The sequence below is a fragment of the Rhinopithecus bieti genome, unplaced genomic scaffold (genome assembly GCF_001698545.2).
Source record: "Rhinopithecus bieti isolate Rb0 unplaced genomic scaffold, ASM169854v2 scaffold_15006, whole genome shotgun sequence".
In the NCBI taxonomy this organism is placed as follows: Eukaryota; Metazoa; Chordata; class Mammalia; order Primates; family Cercopithecidae; genus Rhinopithecus; species Rhinopithecus bieti.
Window position 1 is genome coordinate 4,801 of NW_016808074.1, and position 19,121 is coordinate 23,921.

Here is a 19,121-nt window from a genome sequence, read left to right on the forward strand (position 1 = left end):
AAAAAAAAAAAAAAAAAAAGAAAGAAAGAAAAAAGAACTTTCATTTCCTATATGATCCAGTCATTCAACTCCTAGGCATTTATCCAACAAGAAAGGAAATGTGTGTCCTTAGGAAGACTTGTACACGAATGTTCACATAAGTTTATTTTATTTTATTTTATTTTTAGTTTTAGTTTTTTGTATTTTTTAGTAGAGACGGGGTTTCACCGTGTTAGCCAGGATGGTCTGGATCTCCTGACCTCGTGATCCGCCCGTCTCAGTCTCCCAAAGTGCTGGGATTACAGGCTTGAGCCACCGCGCCCGGCCATAAGTTTATTTTTAACAGCCCCAAATAGAAACAGCTCACATGTCCAGCGTGATTAACAATTGTGGTGCATCCATGAGATGGAACACCATTCAGCAATAGAAGGAATGAGCTACTTACATATGCAACAAAATGGATAATCTCAAAATAATTATGCTGAGTAAAATAAGCCAGATCACAAAAGAGTACACTCAAATGTGTCACTGCATTTATATACAAGTGTTAGAAAATCCAAACTAATCTATATATATAACAGAAAGATTGGCGGTGGTTTGAAAGCAGGGCAGAGGGGCGTGGAATGCTGAACCGAGGGGCTTCAAGAGTCCTGGGAAACCAGAGCTAGTGATGGTTTTGTGGGTTTAGGTATTTGTCAAAACGCATGCAGGCGACCGCAGTGGGAGGGAGGGAGGGCGGGCGGGTGCACAGCTGGAGGCCTCCGGGGCTGGAGGAGGCGCTTGCCGCCTGGCAGGGTTCCCCTGTCATCTGCTGGGCGCCGAGCCCAAGCGGCGCGTTACCCAGGTAACCCGCGTGGACGCTGAGGCTCGCGGTCGCTGTGACCGGCTTCTGGTTTTCTGGTCGTCTGGTCTTTCTGGGCGGGACCGAACGAGGTGAGGCCGCAGAGTGCGCCACCGTCGTCTGGTATTTTGATGCCAAGGAACGGGAGGCAGCCAGACGAGCATCAGCGTCAGGGCGGAAAGGAGCCTGTGCCCTGGGGAGAGTCACTGCCTCCTGCCGGCATCCCAAGCCCGCGCGCTTCTCCGGCCTAGAATGCGGAGTGAGTCTCCCACCCCTTTGGCCACGGCACTTTTGCACTGGGCCGCCGCTGCTTGGGCTGGGTGAAAGGTGCCGAGAGGAGCATGGGTGTGGAAGTCCTGTCAGCTAGAAATAAAAGTTTACCTCAGGGCTCCAAGAGAAAAAAACTTACAACGTTACTCACTTCAAACATGTGCAGTTTATCTGCAGTGTGCAATTACACTACAATTAAGTTGATTTAAAAAAAAACACACAAAAACTTAGAATAGGTAGGATACTATTTTTAGGACTAGATGTAGTTGGGATCTTGAAAGTAATACATAAAACACAAGTTATGAAAGAAAAAATATTTCTAAAGAATCTTTTTCTTCAAAAGACACCATGGATGAAGTAAAAGGCAAGTCCAGGCTGGGCATGGTGGCTCACACCTGTAATCCCAGCACTTTGGGAGACCAAGGCGGGCGGATCACTTGAGGTCAGGAGTTTAAGACCAGCGTGGCCAACATGGCCAAACCCCATCTCTACTAAAAATAGAAAAATTAGCCGGGCGTGGTAGCGCACGCCTATAATCCCAGTTACTCAGGAGGCTGAGGCAGAATCGCTTGAACCTGGGAGGCGGAGGTTGCAGTGAGCCAAGATGGTACCCTTGCACTCCAGTCTCCCATAATAGGTGCATCCGCGGCCGGGCGCGGTGGCTCAAGCCTGTAATCCCAGCACTTTGGGAGGCCGAGACGGGCGGATCACGAGGTCAGGAGATCGAGACCATCCTGGCTAATACGGTGAAACCCCGTCTCTACTAAAAAATACAAAAAACTAGCCGGGCGACGAGGCGGGCGCCTGTAGTCCCAGCTACTCGGGAGGCTGAGACAGGAGAATGGCTTGAACCCGGGAGGCGGAGCTTGCAGTGAGCTGAGAGCCGGCCACTGCACTCCAGCCTGGGCGGCAGAGCAAGACTCCGTCTCAAAAAAAAAAAAATAGGTGCATCCAAGATGACGGTGTGGTCCTGCCTCTGCCTATTCACAGAAGAGAATAGGGTGCTGCCCAGAACACTGGGTAACTGGAGTGGGAGGGAGCTTGGGCCAGAGGGGAGCAGTATCTCCATACACTTGCAACTAATTTCCTACCCATCAAGGCCCTTGGTGAATAGCTCTGTATTGAGAGGCCTCCTTTATGTCCTGACTCGTTCTGGACATTACGGGCTATATTGCCCCTTAGGATGCAAAACCTTGAACCTACGGTCTGTTGGCTCTACCTTTAAAGTATCAGCATGTTCCCAATCCAGCCACTGATCACCAACCTCATCCAAGTGGCTATCATCTCCCACCTAATTACTACATTGGTTTCACACATCACTCCATTGCTTCCCTTGGTTAGTTGACTCCCATCAATGGTCTACTCAGAACCCTGCCAGAGCCCCCATGATGCCTTCAGCTTTCTCTACCATCTGGCCCCCTTATTGCCTCTCTGTGTTGTTCCTGCAGCTGACTAGGCAGGCCGTACACCAGGGGGTTTGTTCTAGCTCTTCCCTCCGGTATCTGCATCCCTTTTTTTTTTTTGAGACGAAGTGTTGCTCTGTCACCCAGGCTGGAGTGCAGTGGCACCATCTTGGCTCACTGCAAGCTCTGCCTCCCAGGTTCACGCCATTCTCCTGCCTCAGCCTCCCCGAGTAGCTGGGACTACAGGCGCCCACCACCACACCCGGCTAATTTTTTTGTGTGTGTTTTAGTAGAGACGGGGTTTCACCGTGTTAGCCAGGATGGTCTCGATTTCCTGACCTCGTGATCCGCCCACCTCGGCCTCCCAAAGTGCTGGGATTACAGGTGTAAGCCACTGCGCCCGGCCGTCTGCATCCATTTCCTTTCAGTCCTTGCTCAGATGTCACCTCAATGAGGTGACTCTGACTCACCCTCAGCACTTAATTTAATACGGCAACTTGCCCTTCCCATCTGGGCACTACATCACCTACACTGTTCTTTTTCTTTGTTCCAAAGTTGTTGCCTTCTAACTACTCTTTTTTTTTTTTTTTTTGAGACAGAGTCTCGCTCTGTCGCCCAGGCTGGAGTGCAGTGGCCGGATCTCAGCTCACTGCCAGCTCCGCCTCCCAAGTTTACACCATTCTCCTGCCTCAGCCTCCCGAGTAGCTGGGATTACAGGCGCCCGCCACCTCGCCCAGCTAGTTTTTTGTATTTTTTTAGTAGAGACGGGGTTTCACCGTGTTCGCCAGGATGGTCTCGATCTCCTGACCTCGTGATCCACCCGTCTTGGCCTCCCAAAGTGCTGGGATTACAGGCTTGAGCCACTGCGCCCGGCCTCTAACTACTCTTTAACTTACTTATGTTTATTGTTTATCTTGTGCTTCTGTAAGTGTGGCGTTTGTTTTTTTCACTTTAGGGCCTGGCACAGAGCAGGTGCTTCATAAATGTTTGCTGATGATTGAGTGATGTATGATCCTTCTCTTGGGAAAGTCATTTCCTCAGTTGGCTTCCAGAGGATGAAGCACTTCGAGAGGCCTTCATCTTGCTTCTGTCTCCAGGGAAGGGGCAATTCAAGGGCAAAAACCCTCTCTCACTGGTCTTACCTGTCCCCCACCAGGGGCCAACAGCTTCATAGCCTCTCACTTCTGGGCTGAGAAGCGGCAGCCTGAGGCAGCAACTTCCTCTCTGTTCCCTAGTGCTTCCAAGTTCCCCAGTACCCAGTGACACTCCTGTGAGACAGTGGAGCTGGGCTTTTCTTCCAGCCTTCCTCTTCCTATTGCTTCTCTCCTCTTCTATCCCTCCTACCTTTTAATTCATCCAACCGTTATCACGCAGAAGATACTTACAGAAGCTGGGGCTACAAATGTGGAAGCAAAAGACACCCCCTTATCTTTCACATTTTAATCGAAATACAGTGTAATTACATTACAGTACACTACTAAGTATACAGCTTGATGAATTCTTAACACGCATATACCTGTGTAACCACCACCCAGATCAAGATATAGAACATTTCCAGGCCCCAGAAGACCCCTTTGTACCTCTTTAGTCAACACCGCCACCCCCAGGGGTAAGTACTTCTTTCACCATGGATTAGTTGCCTGTTCTTGAACTTCATATAAATGGAATTATACAGTATTTATCACTATACCTGTGATAATGCAATATTGTTGTGTGGATATGTGGCTAATTATTATTATTATTATTATTTGAGACGGAGTTTCGCTCCTTTTGCCCAGGCTGGAGTGCAGTGGTGCAAGCTCGGCTCATCGTAATCTCTGCCTCCTGGGTTCAAGCAATTCGCCTGCCTCAGCTTCCCGAGTAGCTGGGATTACAGGCATGCACCACCACCCTGGCTAATTTTGTATTTTTAGTAGAGATGGGGTTTCTCCATGTTGGTCAGGCTGGTCTTGAACTCCCAACCTCAGGTGATCTGCCTGCTTCGGCCTCCCAAAGTGCTGGGATTACAGGAGTGAGCCACCGCACCCGGCATGGCTAATTATTTTTATTGCTAAGTAGTAATCCATTAAACTGATGTATCAAAATTTCTTTATTCATTCTCTTGGTAACAAGACATTTGGATTAACTCCTGGTTTGGACTGTCATCAATAATGCCACTGTGAGCATTCTTGTACATATCTTTTAGCAGACAGATGTTTTCCTTTCTTTTGAACAAATAAGAGTAGAATCTCTAGATCATAGTACAGGTTTATGTATAATTTTATAAGAAATTGTCAAACTTTTTTCCAAAGTGACTGTACCACATTATACTCCCATCAGCAGGGTATGAGAATTCCAGTTGGCACCATGTCGTCCCATTTGATGCTGTCAGTATTTTTATTTTTGGTCATTCTAGTGGATGTATAGTGGCAACATCCTTTATTTTAGGGTAAGAATCAGCAATAATAAAAAAAGAATCTATGTAGCAATTACCTTGCCCTTTGTTTATACAGAACAGTTCCAGCTTCTTTACTGGACTAAGATCTAAAACCCCAACTCTGATTACATTTACCTCACCCCTTCCTATCTCAGGAGTTGTCTTAGTCCATTTGTGCTGCTATAATAGAATACCTGAGACTGCGTAATTTACAAAGAAATGTACTGCCTTCCGGTCTGGAGGCTGGGAAGTCCAACATCAAGGTGCTGACGTATTTGGCGATGATGATTTCAAGATGGTGCCTTGGACACTGCATTCTCACATGATAGAAGGTAAAGGGGAAGGTGGTGGAGGGGTAGGGGTGGAGGGAGAGAAAGAGAGAGAGAAAGAGAAAGAGCATGCAAGTACACGCAGAATCTCTCCATGAGCCTTTTACAATGGCATTGTTGATGAAGAGTCAAACCCTGTAAAATATTTGAAGAGATTTACTCTGAGCCAAATATGGTGACCAATGGCCCCTGACACAGCTCTCAGGAGATCCTGAGGACATGCCCAGGGTGGTTAGGGTACAGCTTGGTTTTATACATTTTAGGGAGACATGAGACATCAATCAATACATATAAGATGTACAATGGTACAGAGAGTTTCCAGGTTATAGGCAGATTTAAAGACTGCTGATTGGCAATTGATTTAAAGAGTTATTGTCAATAGAAAGGAATGTCTGTGGTTGTGGAGCTCAAGGTTTTATCATGCAGATGAAACCTCCAGAGATAACAGACTGTAAATGTTTCTTATCAGACTTAAAGAGTCTGTTCTATCACTAATTCCAGAAGGGAGGAGGGTATAATGAGGCAAGTCCAGCTTCTGCTTCCCATTATGGCCCAAACTCATTTTTCAGGTTACCTCTGGAATGCCCTTGGCCGAGGTCTATTCATATAGTTGGGGGGGGCTTATAATTTTATTTTTTGGTTTACAACATTAATCCATTCATGACGGCAGAGCCTCATGACCTACATAAATCCCATTAGACCCTGCCTCCCAATATTACTGCACTGGGGATTAAGTTTCAACATGAATTTTGGAGGGGATAAAAACATTAAAACCATAGCAGGGGTGTTTTTCTTCATCGGTTTCCTGACACCTTTAGGTCAAAGGTATCTCTCTTATTTGAGTGCTCTCTCAAAAGTGAACAGAGCTACCTTATCTCTCTTTAGAATATGAATTCTAGTCTTATATGAACATTGAGGTTCGTGTAGCAGGTATTAGGTGATTGCCTATCACAAAACTTAGCTTCTGTACGAGACAATCAGTTATGACTTTAGATATTGATATGAAGAAAATAAAAAGAGGGTAATGTGACTGAGAATTAGGGAGGATGAGTCACAGCTGGCTGTTATCAGGATGTGACTTCTGTGCTGAAATCTGAATGAAGGAAAGAAAACCCTGTGGCTGTACAAGGAAGAAGATTCCAGAAGAGGAAACAATACATATAAAGGCCCTGAAGCAGGAATGGGCTTACCCTGTTTGAGGAATGGCTGGAGTCAGCAGGAGTGACAGGAGATGAGCTTGAGGGACTGAGGTGGGGTGTGGGATAGGACAGAGGCTAGTCCTGCTGAGTGTTCCAAGCTGCGAGTTGGAGTTTGGATTTTACTCTAACTACTTGGGAAGTCAGTGCAGAATGTGAGGCAGGGACCTGATGTGATATCCTAAAAGTGCCCTTGGCTGCCTGCTGGAGGATGAGCTGTAGGGGGCTGAGTGGAAGCGGAGAGATACTCCTCTTATTTCTGTCACTCTTCCTTCTCCAGCGTCTCTTTCTTTGCTTGAGCCTGAGATGGAAATTGTGGCTGTATCATCCATAGATTGCTTTCCTCTCAGTGCCCACTCTGCCTGGGTTCACCTTCCTGCCAGCTGGGGCCTGTCCCAATACCTTGCCCCTTCCACCTTACCTCTCTCTTAGTCCTCTCCCTTGAATTCAGCCTGTTCTACTTGAACTTTTCCTCTCCCTCTGAAAGGGCTACTCCCCTTTGCCCACCCACAGTGAGTGCCAACACCACCCAACAACAAAAGCTCAACCCACAGGCCTGCTTTTTAAAATGATCCTCCATTACCAGTAGAAATATCTTCAAGATCTCTCTTGCCCAGTGCTCACTCAAGTCCAGCTTCCTAAATGGCCATGCTTTGGTATCACCACCTATAGTCCCTCAGTCTCTTCTTTTTTTTTTTTTTTTTTTTTTTGAGACAGAGGCTCGCTCTGTTGCCCAGGCTGGAGTGCTGGAGTGCAATGGCTTGATCTTGGCTCACTGCCACCTCCATCTCCTGGGTTCACGCGATTCTCCCGACTCAGCCTCCCAAGTAGCTGGGATTACAAGCAACCACCATCGTGGCTGGCTAATTTTTGTATTTTTGTAGAGACGAGGTTTCACCATGTTGGCCAGGCTGGTCTCATATTCCTGACCTCAGGTGATCCACCGCCTCGGTCACTCAAAGTGCTGGGATTACTGGTGTGAGCCACTGTGCCCAGTCTATTGACACAGGATGTTGTTCAGGCTGGAGTGCAGTGGGGCCATCTTGGCTCACTGCAGCCATGACCTCCCAGGCTAAAGTGACCCTCCCACCTCAGCCCCCAGAGTAGCAGGGACTATAGATGCCTGCCACCACACCCAGCTAACTTTTGTATTTTTTGTAGAGACAGGGTTTTGCCACATTGCCCAGGCTGCTCTCAAACTCCTAGGCTCAAGTGATCTTCCCACCTCAGCCTCCCAAAGTGCTGAAATTACAGGAGTGAGCCACCACACCCAGCGCTTTTTTTTCCTTGCATGTTCATTGAGCACCTACCCTGTGATAGGTATGGAGGTGTTCAAGACAAGACTTGTTTGTAGCCTGTGAGGATCCACACCTACAGAGGATGACAGGGAAGAAATGTGGTAAAAGTGGCTCAGGAGTGGGGTGTGTGTTTGTGTGTGTGCATGGGTTTCAGAGAAGCAAAGGGTCAGCTCTATTAGAAAGGGGAGAGATGGCCCCAGATCAGGTGTTGACTGATGCAGGACATTTACACTGGATATGGAACAAATGGAAGAGGTTGTCTAGACAAAGGAAAGAGTGTGTGCAAAGGCTTAGGAGCATGTTAGGAGATAAGTAACTGGCTTTAAGTTAATGGAATGGAGAGTGTCAGAGAGCAACAAAAGTGGGAGGAGAAATAGGAGTGACGAGAGATACAGCTTTTATAATGAAGTTACAGAGACCCTTGAAAGATTTTAGGCAAGGAAGTAGTGAGGTTACATGTGAATTTTAACAAATTAGGCAGCTAATATAAAGAAGGGACTGCGCTGGAAGCAGTGGCTCATGCCATCTCTACTAAAAATACAAAAAATTTGCTGGGCGTGGTGGCAGATGCCTGTAATCCCAGCTACTTGGGAGGCTGAGGCAGGAGAATCACTTGAACCCGGGAGGCAGAGGTTGCAGTGAGCAGAGATCACGCCATTGCACTCCAGCCTGGGCAACAAAAGCAAAACTCCGACTAAAAAAAAAAAAACAATAAGTAAAAATGTGCAAGCAGCAAGCAGTGGGTGCATGAAAAGTGGGTCTCTCACTGAGGTGCTGAGTAAGGGAAGACAACCAGCCCAGATCAGACCCTAGCAGCAGTGGGAATGAGGGTGGACAAAATAGAGGAGGAGAGTGAGGAGCACAGGGACTGGGCATGGGGAGGGGAGTGAGCAAGGAAGCTCTGGGTTAGAGTCATCCTTAACAGAGGTGAGGAGGTGGCTCTGTGAGGACCCCAAAGGGGCGTCATGGGCTCTGCCAAGGGGATCCTCCAGGATCAGGCTGGGGGTCAACACCTCAGGCTCCTTCATTTTTAGCCTCCCTGTTTGTGTTTTTCAATGGCGGCCGCCAAGGCAGAGTCCTTAGCCGTGCTCCCTGCTCTATTTCCCAGCGCCTCTCCATATGTGTGTGTGTGTATATATATGTATACAATTTTTTTTTTTGAGATGGAATTTTGCTCTTGTTGCCCAGGCTGGAGTGCAATGGCACAATATCGGCTCACTGCAGCCTCCGCCTCCTAGGTTCAAGCGATTCCCCTGCCTCAGCCTCCCCAGTAGCTGGGTACAGGTGCCCGCCACCACGCCCGGCTAATTTTTGGTATTTTTCGTAGAGACGAGGTTTCATCATGTTGGCCAGACTGGTCTTGAACTCCTGACCTCAGGCGATCCACCTGCCTTGGCTTCCCAAAGTGTTGGGATTACAGGCGTGAGCCACCGCGCCCGGCCTTTTTTTTTTTCTTAAGGCCGGGTCTTGCTCTGTTGCCCAGGCTGAAGTGCAGTGGTGCGATCCTAGCTCACTGCAACCTTGACCTCCTGAGCTGAAGCAATCCTTCCACCGCAGCCTTCTGAGTAGCCGGGACTACAGGCGCGCGCCATCACACCGGGCTAATTTTTGTGTTTTTTTGTAGAGATGGGGTCTCGCTATGTTGCCCAGGGTGGTGTCGAACTCCTGAACTCAATCGATCCTCCCGCCACAGCTTCCCAAAATGCTGAGATTACAGGAATGAGCCACCGCGCCCGAACCGCTCCATACATATTGATACAGGAAAACTCACAGGATGCGTCGCTGGTAATCCATGCTCCCATAAAGGCTGGCCTCTGGAAAGAGACCTGGGAACGAGCCCTGACGTTCTCAGCCGTGGGGCTTCACAGAGAGGGGTACCTCGAATTAGGTTTCTTATCTTAAATAAAGAGAATAACAGCAGCCACGTTTTCACAATCTTGCGAACGCCAAATGGAAGGATCCCTCGAGAGCGCTGAGAACTCGCGGAGCTCCTCCCGGGAAACCCGGGATCACGAGGCGCCATTTTGCGGACGGGCAAACTGAGGCCCGCGGCGCCGCGACTTACCCAGGCCCTTTTGCAGTGGGAGGCGGCGGTGGAGGAGGGTGGTCTGGGGCCGGGACAACAAAGTCCACCCTGCCGCCGGCTTCCACGCAGCTGCCAGAATGGTCCTTACCCCGCCCAAGTAGGGCGGTGCGAGGCGGGGCAGCCCAGGCAGCTGACATGGCGGCGCAGTTGTCCGACGCCGGAAGTGCCCGCCTGGAACTCCAGCTCCCAGCAGACCCCGCGGCGCGCCCCGGTCGAAGCCGGGGGAGCAGCCGCCATTGTCCGCGGCTGAGGCGAGGCCTTTGCTCGGGCTGTGGGGCTGCTGTAGCTGCGGGGCTCGGGGGTCGGGAGAGCCGGCGGGGAAAGGCGGCGCTAGGGCGGGTCCTGCGCCTGCCCTTTCCGCGCCGGCTTTGCGCCCCCGTTGCCTTCGGCTCTCCAGCCAGCAGCCTGCCTCCGGCCTCCCGCCTCCGGGCGCTCTTCCTTGTTTGGCCGGACGGGCCTGGGTGAACTCTGCACGTCGGCTCCGCGCGCCTTTGTCCCCGAGGCCGCGCCTGGAGCTCCCAAGCGCACTGCTGGCCCGGACCTCGGCGCGGGACAAAAGCCAAACGCCCCAGGCGAAGCGACCCCGAGCCTGCTGCGCCGCTTTCAAGGGGGACCGGCGGCTGCAAGCCAGGTGAGGCCGGGACGAGCTTCTGCAGCGTCGCGGCCGCGTCGGTGTCGCGGAGGAAATTTGGGTCGGGAGCTCTGGAAGCAGGTGATAAGGATGCTTCCGAGGTCATTGATGGGACGGATAACTCCGTTCATTCCCCAGCCGGCGTTTCTCCCCCCGCCAGTTCACACAAAGCACTGTGAAGGACGTCAGACCGGGGTTGGAAACAGCTCCGGGTTCCCTTAAACATGCAGTGACGGTGGCGGTCACTGTCAAGTTGCAAATAACGGTGCAAAATACGGTTTGCATTCTGCGTTTTCGCGCTGATTCCGGTGCTCCTGAGGCCCACTGTGTGTTCTAGTGCTTTATACACATACCCAGGAATCCAGTCGAGAGGTTGCTGACTTGTACAAAGATCTGGAACCTGAGGAGTTAGGGGTCTGGGCGCCAGGCCCATCCCTAAGTCCTCCACACACACACAAACTTAGGCTTAGTAAATCTTGGACGTGAATTTCTTTTGGAGGTGGGATTAAATTTGCATAACGTTCACCACTTTAACCACTTAAAAGTGTGTAATTCACTGGTTTTATTGTATATTAATAAAATTGTGCAGCCATCCCCATTATCTAATTTTAGAACATTTCATCACCCCACAAAGAAACCTTTGTTCCCATTAAACAGTCACTCCACGTTTCATTTTTCCCCCAGCTCTAGGCAACCACTAATATATGAGGATTGCAAGTTGATTTTACAATAACTGTTGTCAACCCAAAAGTTCCATTTGTGTGGTGACTGGCTGTCTCTTGGGAATGGCTGACAAATTTGTACCCTCATTCAGGATCATGCTTTTTTCCAGCTTATGCAAATTACCCTTCATTTCTCTCCAGGAATTGTTACTTTTTTGACATGTAAATTCTCTTTTCTGATGATGCTCCTTACAAGTTTTTTTGTCGCTTCTGTGGATGGATTCCCTTCTTTGTTCCCACTTGGTCTTCTGTGAGAAAGGACTAGTTTTGTCTTTTTTCACTTTTGTCACTAGGTTGGAATTTGCAGTATTCCTGAGCAGGTGCCTGGTCAATCAGTCCTCAGAATGGCAGCCATCAACCCATGGGCCTCCTGGGGTGAGTCCAAATTGTGTTTCTTCTGGGCCTCCCCCAACATTAGCTGCTGCAGTCATGGGTCAGAGCTGGGACAGGCTGAGGACTTTTGAGGATGGAAGGGGCTCTATCTTGGTACAAAATTAGAACTGATTGGTGGTAAAGGAGGAAAATTGTTGGCATAAAAGACACTAACTTTTATGTGTTTTATAGTCATCTCCTGAGAGGTGTCATTAGTTTTAAGAGATTTTCTGGTGGTTTATGGGGTTTCCTAAACAACAGTAATACATATAAGAAAATATTGTCTCTACTGCTCCCATATATATTTTTAGCTTTGTTGTTTTTACTTATATAGCATTGGTTGGTAACTTTAAAACAGTGTTAAGTAATAGCGACTCACCTGTGCATCGCCTGTGTGAATCCAGCTTATGTTGGATTTTTTTACATGCCTCTGGGCTCTGTTTATGGAATTTTGTAGTGCCCATTAGCAAGTCAGTCTCCTCTTGTATTTTGTCGCCTCGAATCACTAGGTTTGGTGTCACAGTCCTAACCTGATCCTTCTGTGCAGGTGCCCTTACGGACCATTCTTGGGGGTTGACGGCTGTTGACCCATGGGCCTCCTGGGGTGAGTCAAGAGCCCGGTCAGCTGTGGGCTGCCATATTGTGGCCTCTCGCTGTAGTGCTCTGCCACAGCTGGAGATTAGAATGGGGACCAGGTGGGCTGGGCACGGTGGCTCACGCCTGTAATCCCAGCACTTTGGGAGGCCAAGGCGGGTGGATCACAAGGTCAGGAGATCGAGACCATCCTGGCTAACACGCTGAAACCCCATCTCTACTAAATATACAAAAAGTTAGCTGGGCAAGGTGGCGGGCGTCTGTAGTCCCAGCTATTCGGGAGGCTGAGACAGGAGAATGGCGTGAACCTGGGAGGCAGAGCTTGCAGTGAGCCGAGATCACGCCACTGCAGTCCAGCCTGGGCGACAGAGCCAGACTCCATCTTAAAAAAAAAAAGAATGGAGACCAGGTGGGGCTTTAGGGCAGGTGGTCCAGATCTGTCTCTGTGCAGAGTTGGAGCAAGGAAGAATCAGAAAACTAGTGAGCAATAAGGTGATGGTGACATCTCAAGATGCATGAGAATTCATGTGTGGCCATTTAGGGTTCAGGCCCAGGAAGGTTGTGACCAGTCACTGCTTCTCAGAGATGGTACCTTATAGCACAGGGGGGGGCAATGAGAGATTCATGTGTTCAGGTACTTTCCTGATCTTCTCTGAGCCCTAATTCCTTCATCTATAGAATGAGGAAGTGGGTCTCTTGCCTCATTCAAGGGGGAGGGGCAGGGGCTGGTCCTCAGCCCACCAGAAGGACAGGTGAGCTCCTGGCAGCGAGAGCTGCCTCCATGACTTTTTTCTCGTTTCCTAGCTCTGTGTCCTCAGGATCCTGCCTGGCATGTGGAGGGAAGCCTCGAGGAGGGGAGGAGGGCCACTGGGCTCCCAGCAGCCCAGGTTCAGGTGAGATGGGGCTGTTCTGTTCCCAAAGGATGATGTCCAGGTTATCCCTGGTCATCCCAGTTGATGTGGCTCACCAGTTTACAACAGTTGGAGTTTGGGTAGGGAAGGAAGCAGCTGGAAGTTAATGCTTCCTGAGAGCAGGCAGGGAGAATCAGGCTGTTTTTGGTGCCTCGGAGCCTGGCCTTGCGGACCAGCCTGTCCACAGTGCTGAGCTCCGACTAGCCTGGCCTTGCGGACCCACCTGTCCACAGTGCTGAGCTCCGACTAGCCTGGCCGCTTGTGGGGCATGAGGGGCAGCCCTTTTGGCTGGCAGCCCCACTTCTCTCTTGCCACCTTCACTCATGTCTTTAGCACCTGATTTAGGCTTATGCTGTGCAGTGCCTGCTGTGAGGGGAACAAGGACAGGTGTGAGCCTCCACCCTGAGGAGCTCCCAGACCCTTTTCCAGGGTTATTCACTCAGCTGAGGACATCTCACGGCCTACCTGGAGCCACACATGCAGTGTGGGACGTGAGAAACCTGAGACGGGTAGGGTAGGCCCGGAGGAGCTCAGTCACCTGATGAGTTGGGAGATGGGACAGAGTCTGTGTGAGGTCAGCTTTTGCTGTGGAGGGGAAGGCTGCTTGGGAGACCTGGGCCAGGAGGTGAAAAGAATGTATCAGCCAGTTGGGCACAGCCTGGTGAGTGGGAGTCTGGCCTCCTGCAGCACTACAGGGGTGGGGGTGGCAGGCACACTACGTGACCAGTGTTTGAGTGAGACTGACTCCAGTGAGATTTTAAGCTAGAGAGGCCAGGATGAACCCAGCCAGGCCCTGAATGCCTGCTGCAGAGCCTCAGAAGTCTTGGGATCAGGGGGCACCAGGGTTCGAAATGTGATGATGGGTGTGGAAGAGGAGGGCTTGTGGGAAGCAGGCTGGTGTTTCAGGCTTCAGTCTGACCAGGAACTTGGAACTAGGGAGGAGAGGTATAAGGAAATCAAAGCAGGGTCCTTTGTGATTATGGGGACAGGGTGGCTCCTGAGAGAAATAGGGCAATGGAGTCACTTAGGAAAGGTATCATCTCTCTGTGCTCCTCCTGCCCAGCCTCCTCACCAGATGCAGCCACTTAAAAAACATTTTATAATAGCTTTATTGAGATGGTACTGACATACCATAAAGTTTATCCTTTTAAAGTTTATAATTCTGTGGTTTTGGCTGGGCGCGGTGGCTCAAGCCTGTAATCCCAGCACTTTGGGAGGCCGAGACGGGCGGATCACGAGGTCAGGAGATCGAGACCATCCTGGCTAACACGGTGAAACCCCGTCTCTACTAAAAAATACAAAAAAATTAGCCGGGCGAGGTGGTGGGCGCCTGTAGTCCCAGCTACTCGGGAGGCTGAGGCAGGAGAATGGCGTGAACCCGGGAGGCGGAGCTTGCAGTGAGCTGAGATCCGGCCACAGCACTCCAGCCTGGGCGGCAGAGCGAGACTCCGTCTCAAAAAAAAAAATTAATAATAATAATAATAATAATTCTGTGGTTTTTAGTATAGTCACAGAATTGTGCAACAATCACCAGTATCTAATTCTAGAACATTTTCATCACCCCAAAAATAAATCCTGTACCCATTAGTAGTCACTCCCTGTCCCCCTACTCCCTCCCAACCACTAGTGTATTTTCTGTTCCTAGGAATTTGCCTAGTCTGGACTTTCATAAAAATGGAATCATAATATGGCACAGCCTTTTTTGTCTGGCTTTTTTCACTTAGCATAGTGTTTGCATTTTCAGGAGTTATCCATGTTGTAGCATTGCATCAATACTTCTTTTAATGACTGAGGCAGCCATTTTTAACTTCTTGTTTTCAGTTTTTTAGAGTTGTCTCTATTTCTAAATGGGAGATTTTTTAAAATTTGTTTTTTCTAATTCATCAAAGTTACATTTACCCTGTTAACTCCCTGCTATGAAAGATGAAGAAAAACAGTTTCATTACCTTTTTTTAGGTCTTTTATTTTTAAATTAAAATAATGAATCCAGCAGATGTGAGATACTTGGATATAAAACGATTTAAAAATCATGTCTCTACTTTGTGCCTCCCCCTGAAATTAAAAAATGTTAATGAAACCGCCCACAGTTTCAAATCTGGTGGGTAAAGTATGTCATAAGTATGCTGTCCCCACTTTGCAGCGTTGCTATCCCTGGTCCAGATGAGATGGGAAGCAGAAGGGCTTGAGCCATATGATGCAAGGTGATTGTTGCCTGGTATCAGAACTTGGGCAGCTATGAGGTGTGCTGCTGTTACAATGTACAGTCATTATTAAATCCTAAAACAGAATCATCAGTAGTGAAGCTAGGCTAGCCTGAAAGATGGCCCGTGAATCAGACTCTGAGGAGTAGAAGTTAGCTGTAATAAAACACCGCGAAGAAGCCCTGTTAACCACCATGCTACACTCTGCTGTCAATTTATGCTAGGCTTTCTGAGAATTATCAAAGTTAATGCCGAGAAAATAAAACAGAATTAAAAATAACAACACTCTCCAGTGTCTGAAGAGTTGTGATTTCTGATAACATGCTCCTGGCTGGCCCCCCTCCCCACATTTACTTTGGATTTTTTCCTGTGGGAAACTTGGATTTGACTGCTGTGTGTTTTTAACTAAGTGAGATCTTCAGGAATGCAAAAGAACCCTGTGTCCTTTATTGTTCCCTCCGAGTTTAAATCTTTATTGAAATAAAGCATTTATCTGGTGAAAACATGAAATGCTGTCATCCCTCATTATCTGAATAGTCCATTCATGGAAGTATGTTCAATAGTGAGGTTTTAACTACAGAAGCCCAGATCCCCTTATTTCTAGAAATAGGGGGAAATAATAATTGTAGTGATAATATCTCATTCCATCTAAAAAACCCCAACCAGCCTGTCCAAATATGGAAGCATTCAAACCCCTCTGTAACAATCCACCTAGGATATCTGCGTAACAAACGTTATGTACATAAAACACCAGTAATAATCTGCACTCATCCTTGGTCAGACTTAAGGATGTGCACAGTCTAGTTCTGTTTTCCTTCTCTGCGGTGAAATCTACCATAGAAGCCATCTGAATTGCCCCAGGTTCCTTGAAGGGGGAGCAGTTGGGTAAGATCTGTTGGCAAACATCTGAGACCCGGCTCAGCACCCTTGGTCTTCTCTCCTTGAGACTCTCACAGGGTTTATATATGTGGCTGGTTTGTTAGCAGATTCCATAAAGTGCTTTAGAATGCCTAGATAAGTGCTTATACGTGTGTACAAAGTGATGTGTGCAAGAATGTTTATGAGAATTTGGGTGAAACACATTTGCAAGTCATCCTAGGATATAATTGGAAAATGCAGATGCAGATCCTGAGGGTGACCTGTGGAACAGAAGGGTTTGCTCCTCCCTCTAGCAGGACTCTTCTCTCTTTAGCACCCTTACGGTAACCTCAGCATCAGGCAACAGTGAAACCTGCATTTCCTCTCCTATCCTTGAAGGGTCCCTCTCATCTCCACAGCCCGTGAGACTAGGTTCCTGTCTTCCACCATCTCTTCCTTCTGGCCTTTCGGTTTTGCATTTTCCTTTGCAATTCTAGGCTGAAGGTGTTTACTGTGTCCCCTTACCATTCATTTATTTATTTTTATTTTTGAGGCAGAGTCTCATTGTGTTGTACATACTGGAGTACGGTGGCACGATCTCGGCTTGATGTAGCCTCCCCACCTGGGTTCAAGGGATTCTCATGCCTCAACCTCCCGAGTAGCTGAGATTACAGGCGTGCACCACCACACCCGGCTAAGTTTTGTATTTTTAGTGGAGACAGGGTTTCGCCATGTTGGTCAGTCTGGCCTCAGACTTCTGACCTCAGGTGATTTGCCTGCCTTGCCCTCTCAAAACGCTGGGATTACAGGCGTGAGCCATTGTGCCCGGTCCCGTTACCATCCTGGAGGTGAGGCCTCCATGATTTGTGGGCCCGGACATGGTTACATGTTCAGCTGGGGGCACCTTTTTTTTTTTCCTGCTTTTAGCCCATGGGGCTTACAGTTTGAAAATGTCCCCTTTTCATTTCTGAATTTTTTTAAAATTTATTTTAATTTTAATTTTGACAAATTTCGTAATTACAGAAGAGTATAAAAAGGAAGCAAATGGCATCACCGTCAGCGAACAATTATTACTGTTTTGTCATATTTGTTATCTTTTTCTTCTTTTACATAGTACTCTTTGTCTTTCCACCATTTCTCAGGCAACCACTCATGGATTCAGTTTGTACACAGCTAATTCATTTTCATATGCATACGTAGATGATAAACTATATAGACATAGACAGTCTTTTTCTTTTTTTGAGACAGAGTCTCACTGCATTGCCCATACTGGAGTGCAGTGGGAGATCTCGGCTCACTGCAATCTCCGCCTCCCGGGTTCAAAGGATTCTTGTGCTTCAGCCTCCCAAGTAGCTAGGATTGCAGGCATGTGCCACCATATCTGGCTAATTTTTGTATTTTTAGTAGAGGTGGGGTTTTGTCATATTGGGCAGGCTGGTCTCGAATTCCTGGCCTCAGTGATTTGCCTGCCTCGACTTCGCAAAGTGCTGGGATTATAGGTGTGAGCCCCTGCACCCGGTCAAACACTCTATTTTTTTCCCAGTAATTTTTTTCTACATGTAGTTTTCCTATAGTTTTCTTTTTTCAACTTTGAGGTCCATCCGTGTTGATAGATACAGAGAAGTCAGGCTTGTTCCTTTTGTGCTGCCGAGTGTGTCCATTAGAGAAGTGCACCTCTGTTCATAGTTTCTTTTATGGACAGGTTTATAAATTCCTCTTTCCCCCATTGTTTTTGCTGCTCCAGCCAAAGCTGTGTGAACATTCCTGTAGCTTCACTTTGTGCACGTGTTTATGTAGTTTTTTTTTATCTAGGCATACCCCTAGAAGCAGAATTGTACCTGGTTTTAGGTATGTACTTTTTTTTTTTTTGAGATGGAGTCTTGCTCTGTTGCCCAGGCTGCAGTGCAGTGGCGCAATCTCAGCTCACTGCAACCTCTGCCTCCCCGGTTCAAGCGATTCTCCTGCCTCAGCCTCCTGAGTAGGTGGGACTACAGGTGCATGCCACCACACCCAGCTAATTTTTATATTTTTGGTAGAGGCGGGCTTTCACCATGTTGGCTGGGATGGTCTCCATCTGTTGACCTCATGAGTCACCTGCCTCAGCCTCCCAAAGTGCTGAGATTACCGGCGTGAGCCACCATGCCTGGCTAGGTATGTACTTTCAATGTTACTAGTGCTGCCACATGTCTCTCCAAGGGGCGAAGCTACTTCACAGTCTCCCCACTGTGGGAGAAAATACCCATTTTCCTGCATTTTTGTCAACACTTGACATTATCAGGTGTTTTAAATATTTGCTTACCTCAGGACCAGAAAGGTGTATTGCATGTCTTTAATGTGCATCTTCTTGATTGCTAAGTACCTTTTGATGTCTTTATTGTCTGTCTGTATTTCCTTCTGTCTTTGTTTCTCTTTCTCCATCCCTGGATTTCTAGAGACCAACTTTAACGTAGGTATTTCACACACATTCTGAATCCTAATTCTTTGTCACATATCAACTGTCTCCTCCCAGTCTGTAGCTTGTCTTAACTGGTGGTGTCTTGTCAGTCAGATGTTTGAATGTTGGTATGTCTTTGTCAATGTGCCTGTCTTTGTTTATGGCTAGTGTTTTTGTGTGTCTTTTTTTTTTTTTTTTTTTTGAGACAGAGTCTCGCTCTGTCTCCCAGGCTGGACTGCAGTGGCCGGATCTCAGCTCACTGCAAGCTCCGCCTCCCGGGTGTACGCCGTTCTCCTGCCTCAACCTCCAGAGTAGCTGGGACTACAGGCGCCCGCCACCTCGCCCGGCTAGTTTTTTGTATTTTTAGTAGATACGGGGTTTCACCGTGTTAGCCAGGATGGTCTCGATCTCCTGACCTCGTGTTCCGCCCGTCTCGGCCTCCCAAAGTGCTGGGATTACAGGCTTCTTAAAATAAGACACACAAGGGCCGGGCACAGTGGCTCAAGCCTGTAATCCCAGCACTTTGGGAGGCCGAGACGGGCGGATCACGAGGTCAGGAGATCGAGACCATCCTGGCGAA

General features: G+C 48.3%; 1 protein-coding gene and 1 pseudogene across 1 annotated transcript in view; one reads left to right on the forward strand and one right to left on the reverse strand.

Moving 5' to 3' along the window:
• Positions 1-7,674: 7,674 nt before the first annotated feature.
• Positions 7,675-10,901, reverse strand: LOC108537767 (uncharacterized; annotated as a pseudogene).
• ZNF606 (zinc finger protein 606) overlaps positions 10,054-19,121 on the forward strand; it is a 26,667-nt gene continuing 17,599 nt past the window's right edge. The window contains exons 1-4 of the mRNA XM_017885458.1: positions 10,054-10,449; positions 11,465-11,546; positions 12,091-12,147; positions 12,942-13,030. Coding sequence (XP_017740947.1) covers positions 11,516-11,546; positions 12,091-12,147; positions 12,942-13,030 — 177 coding nt within the window. The 5' untranslated portion in view covers positions 10,054-10,449; positions 11,465-11,515. The remainder of the gene's footprint in view (positions 10,450-11,464; positions 11,547-12,090; positions 12,148-12,941; positions 13,031-19,121) is intronic.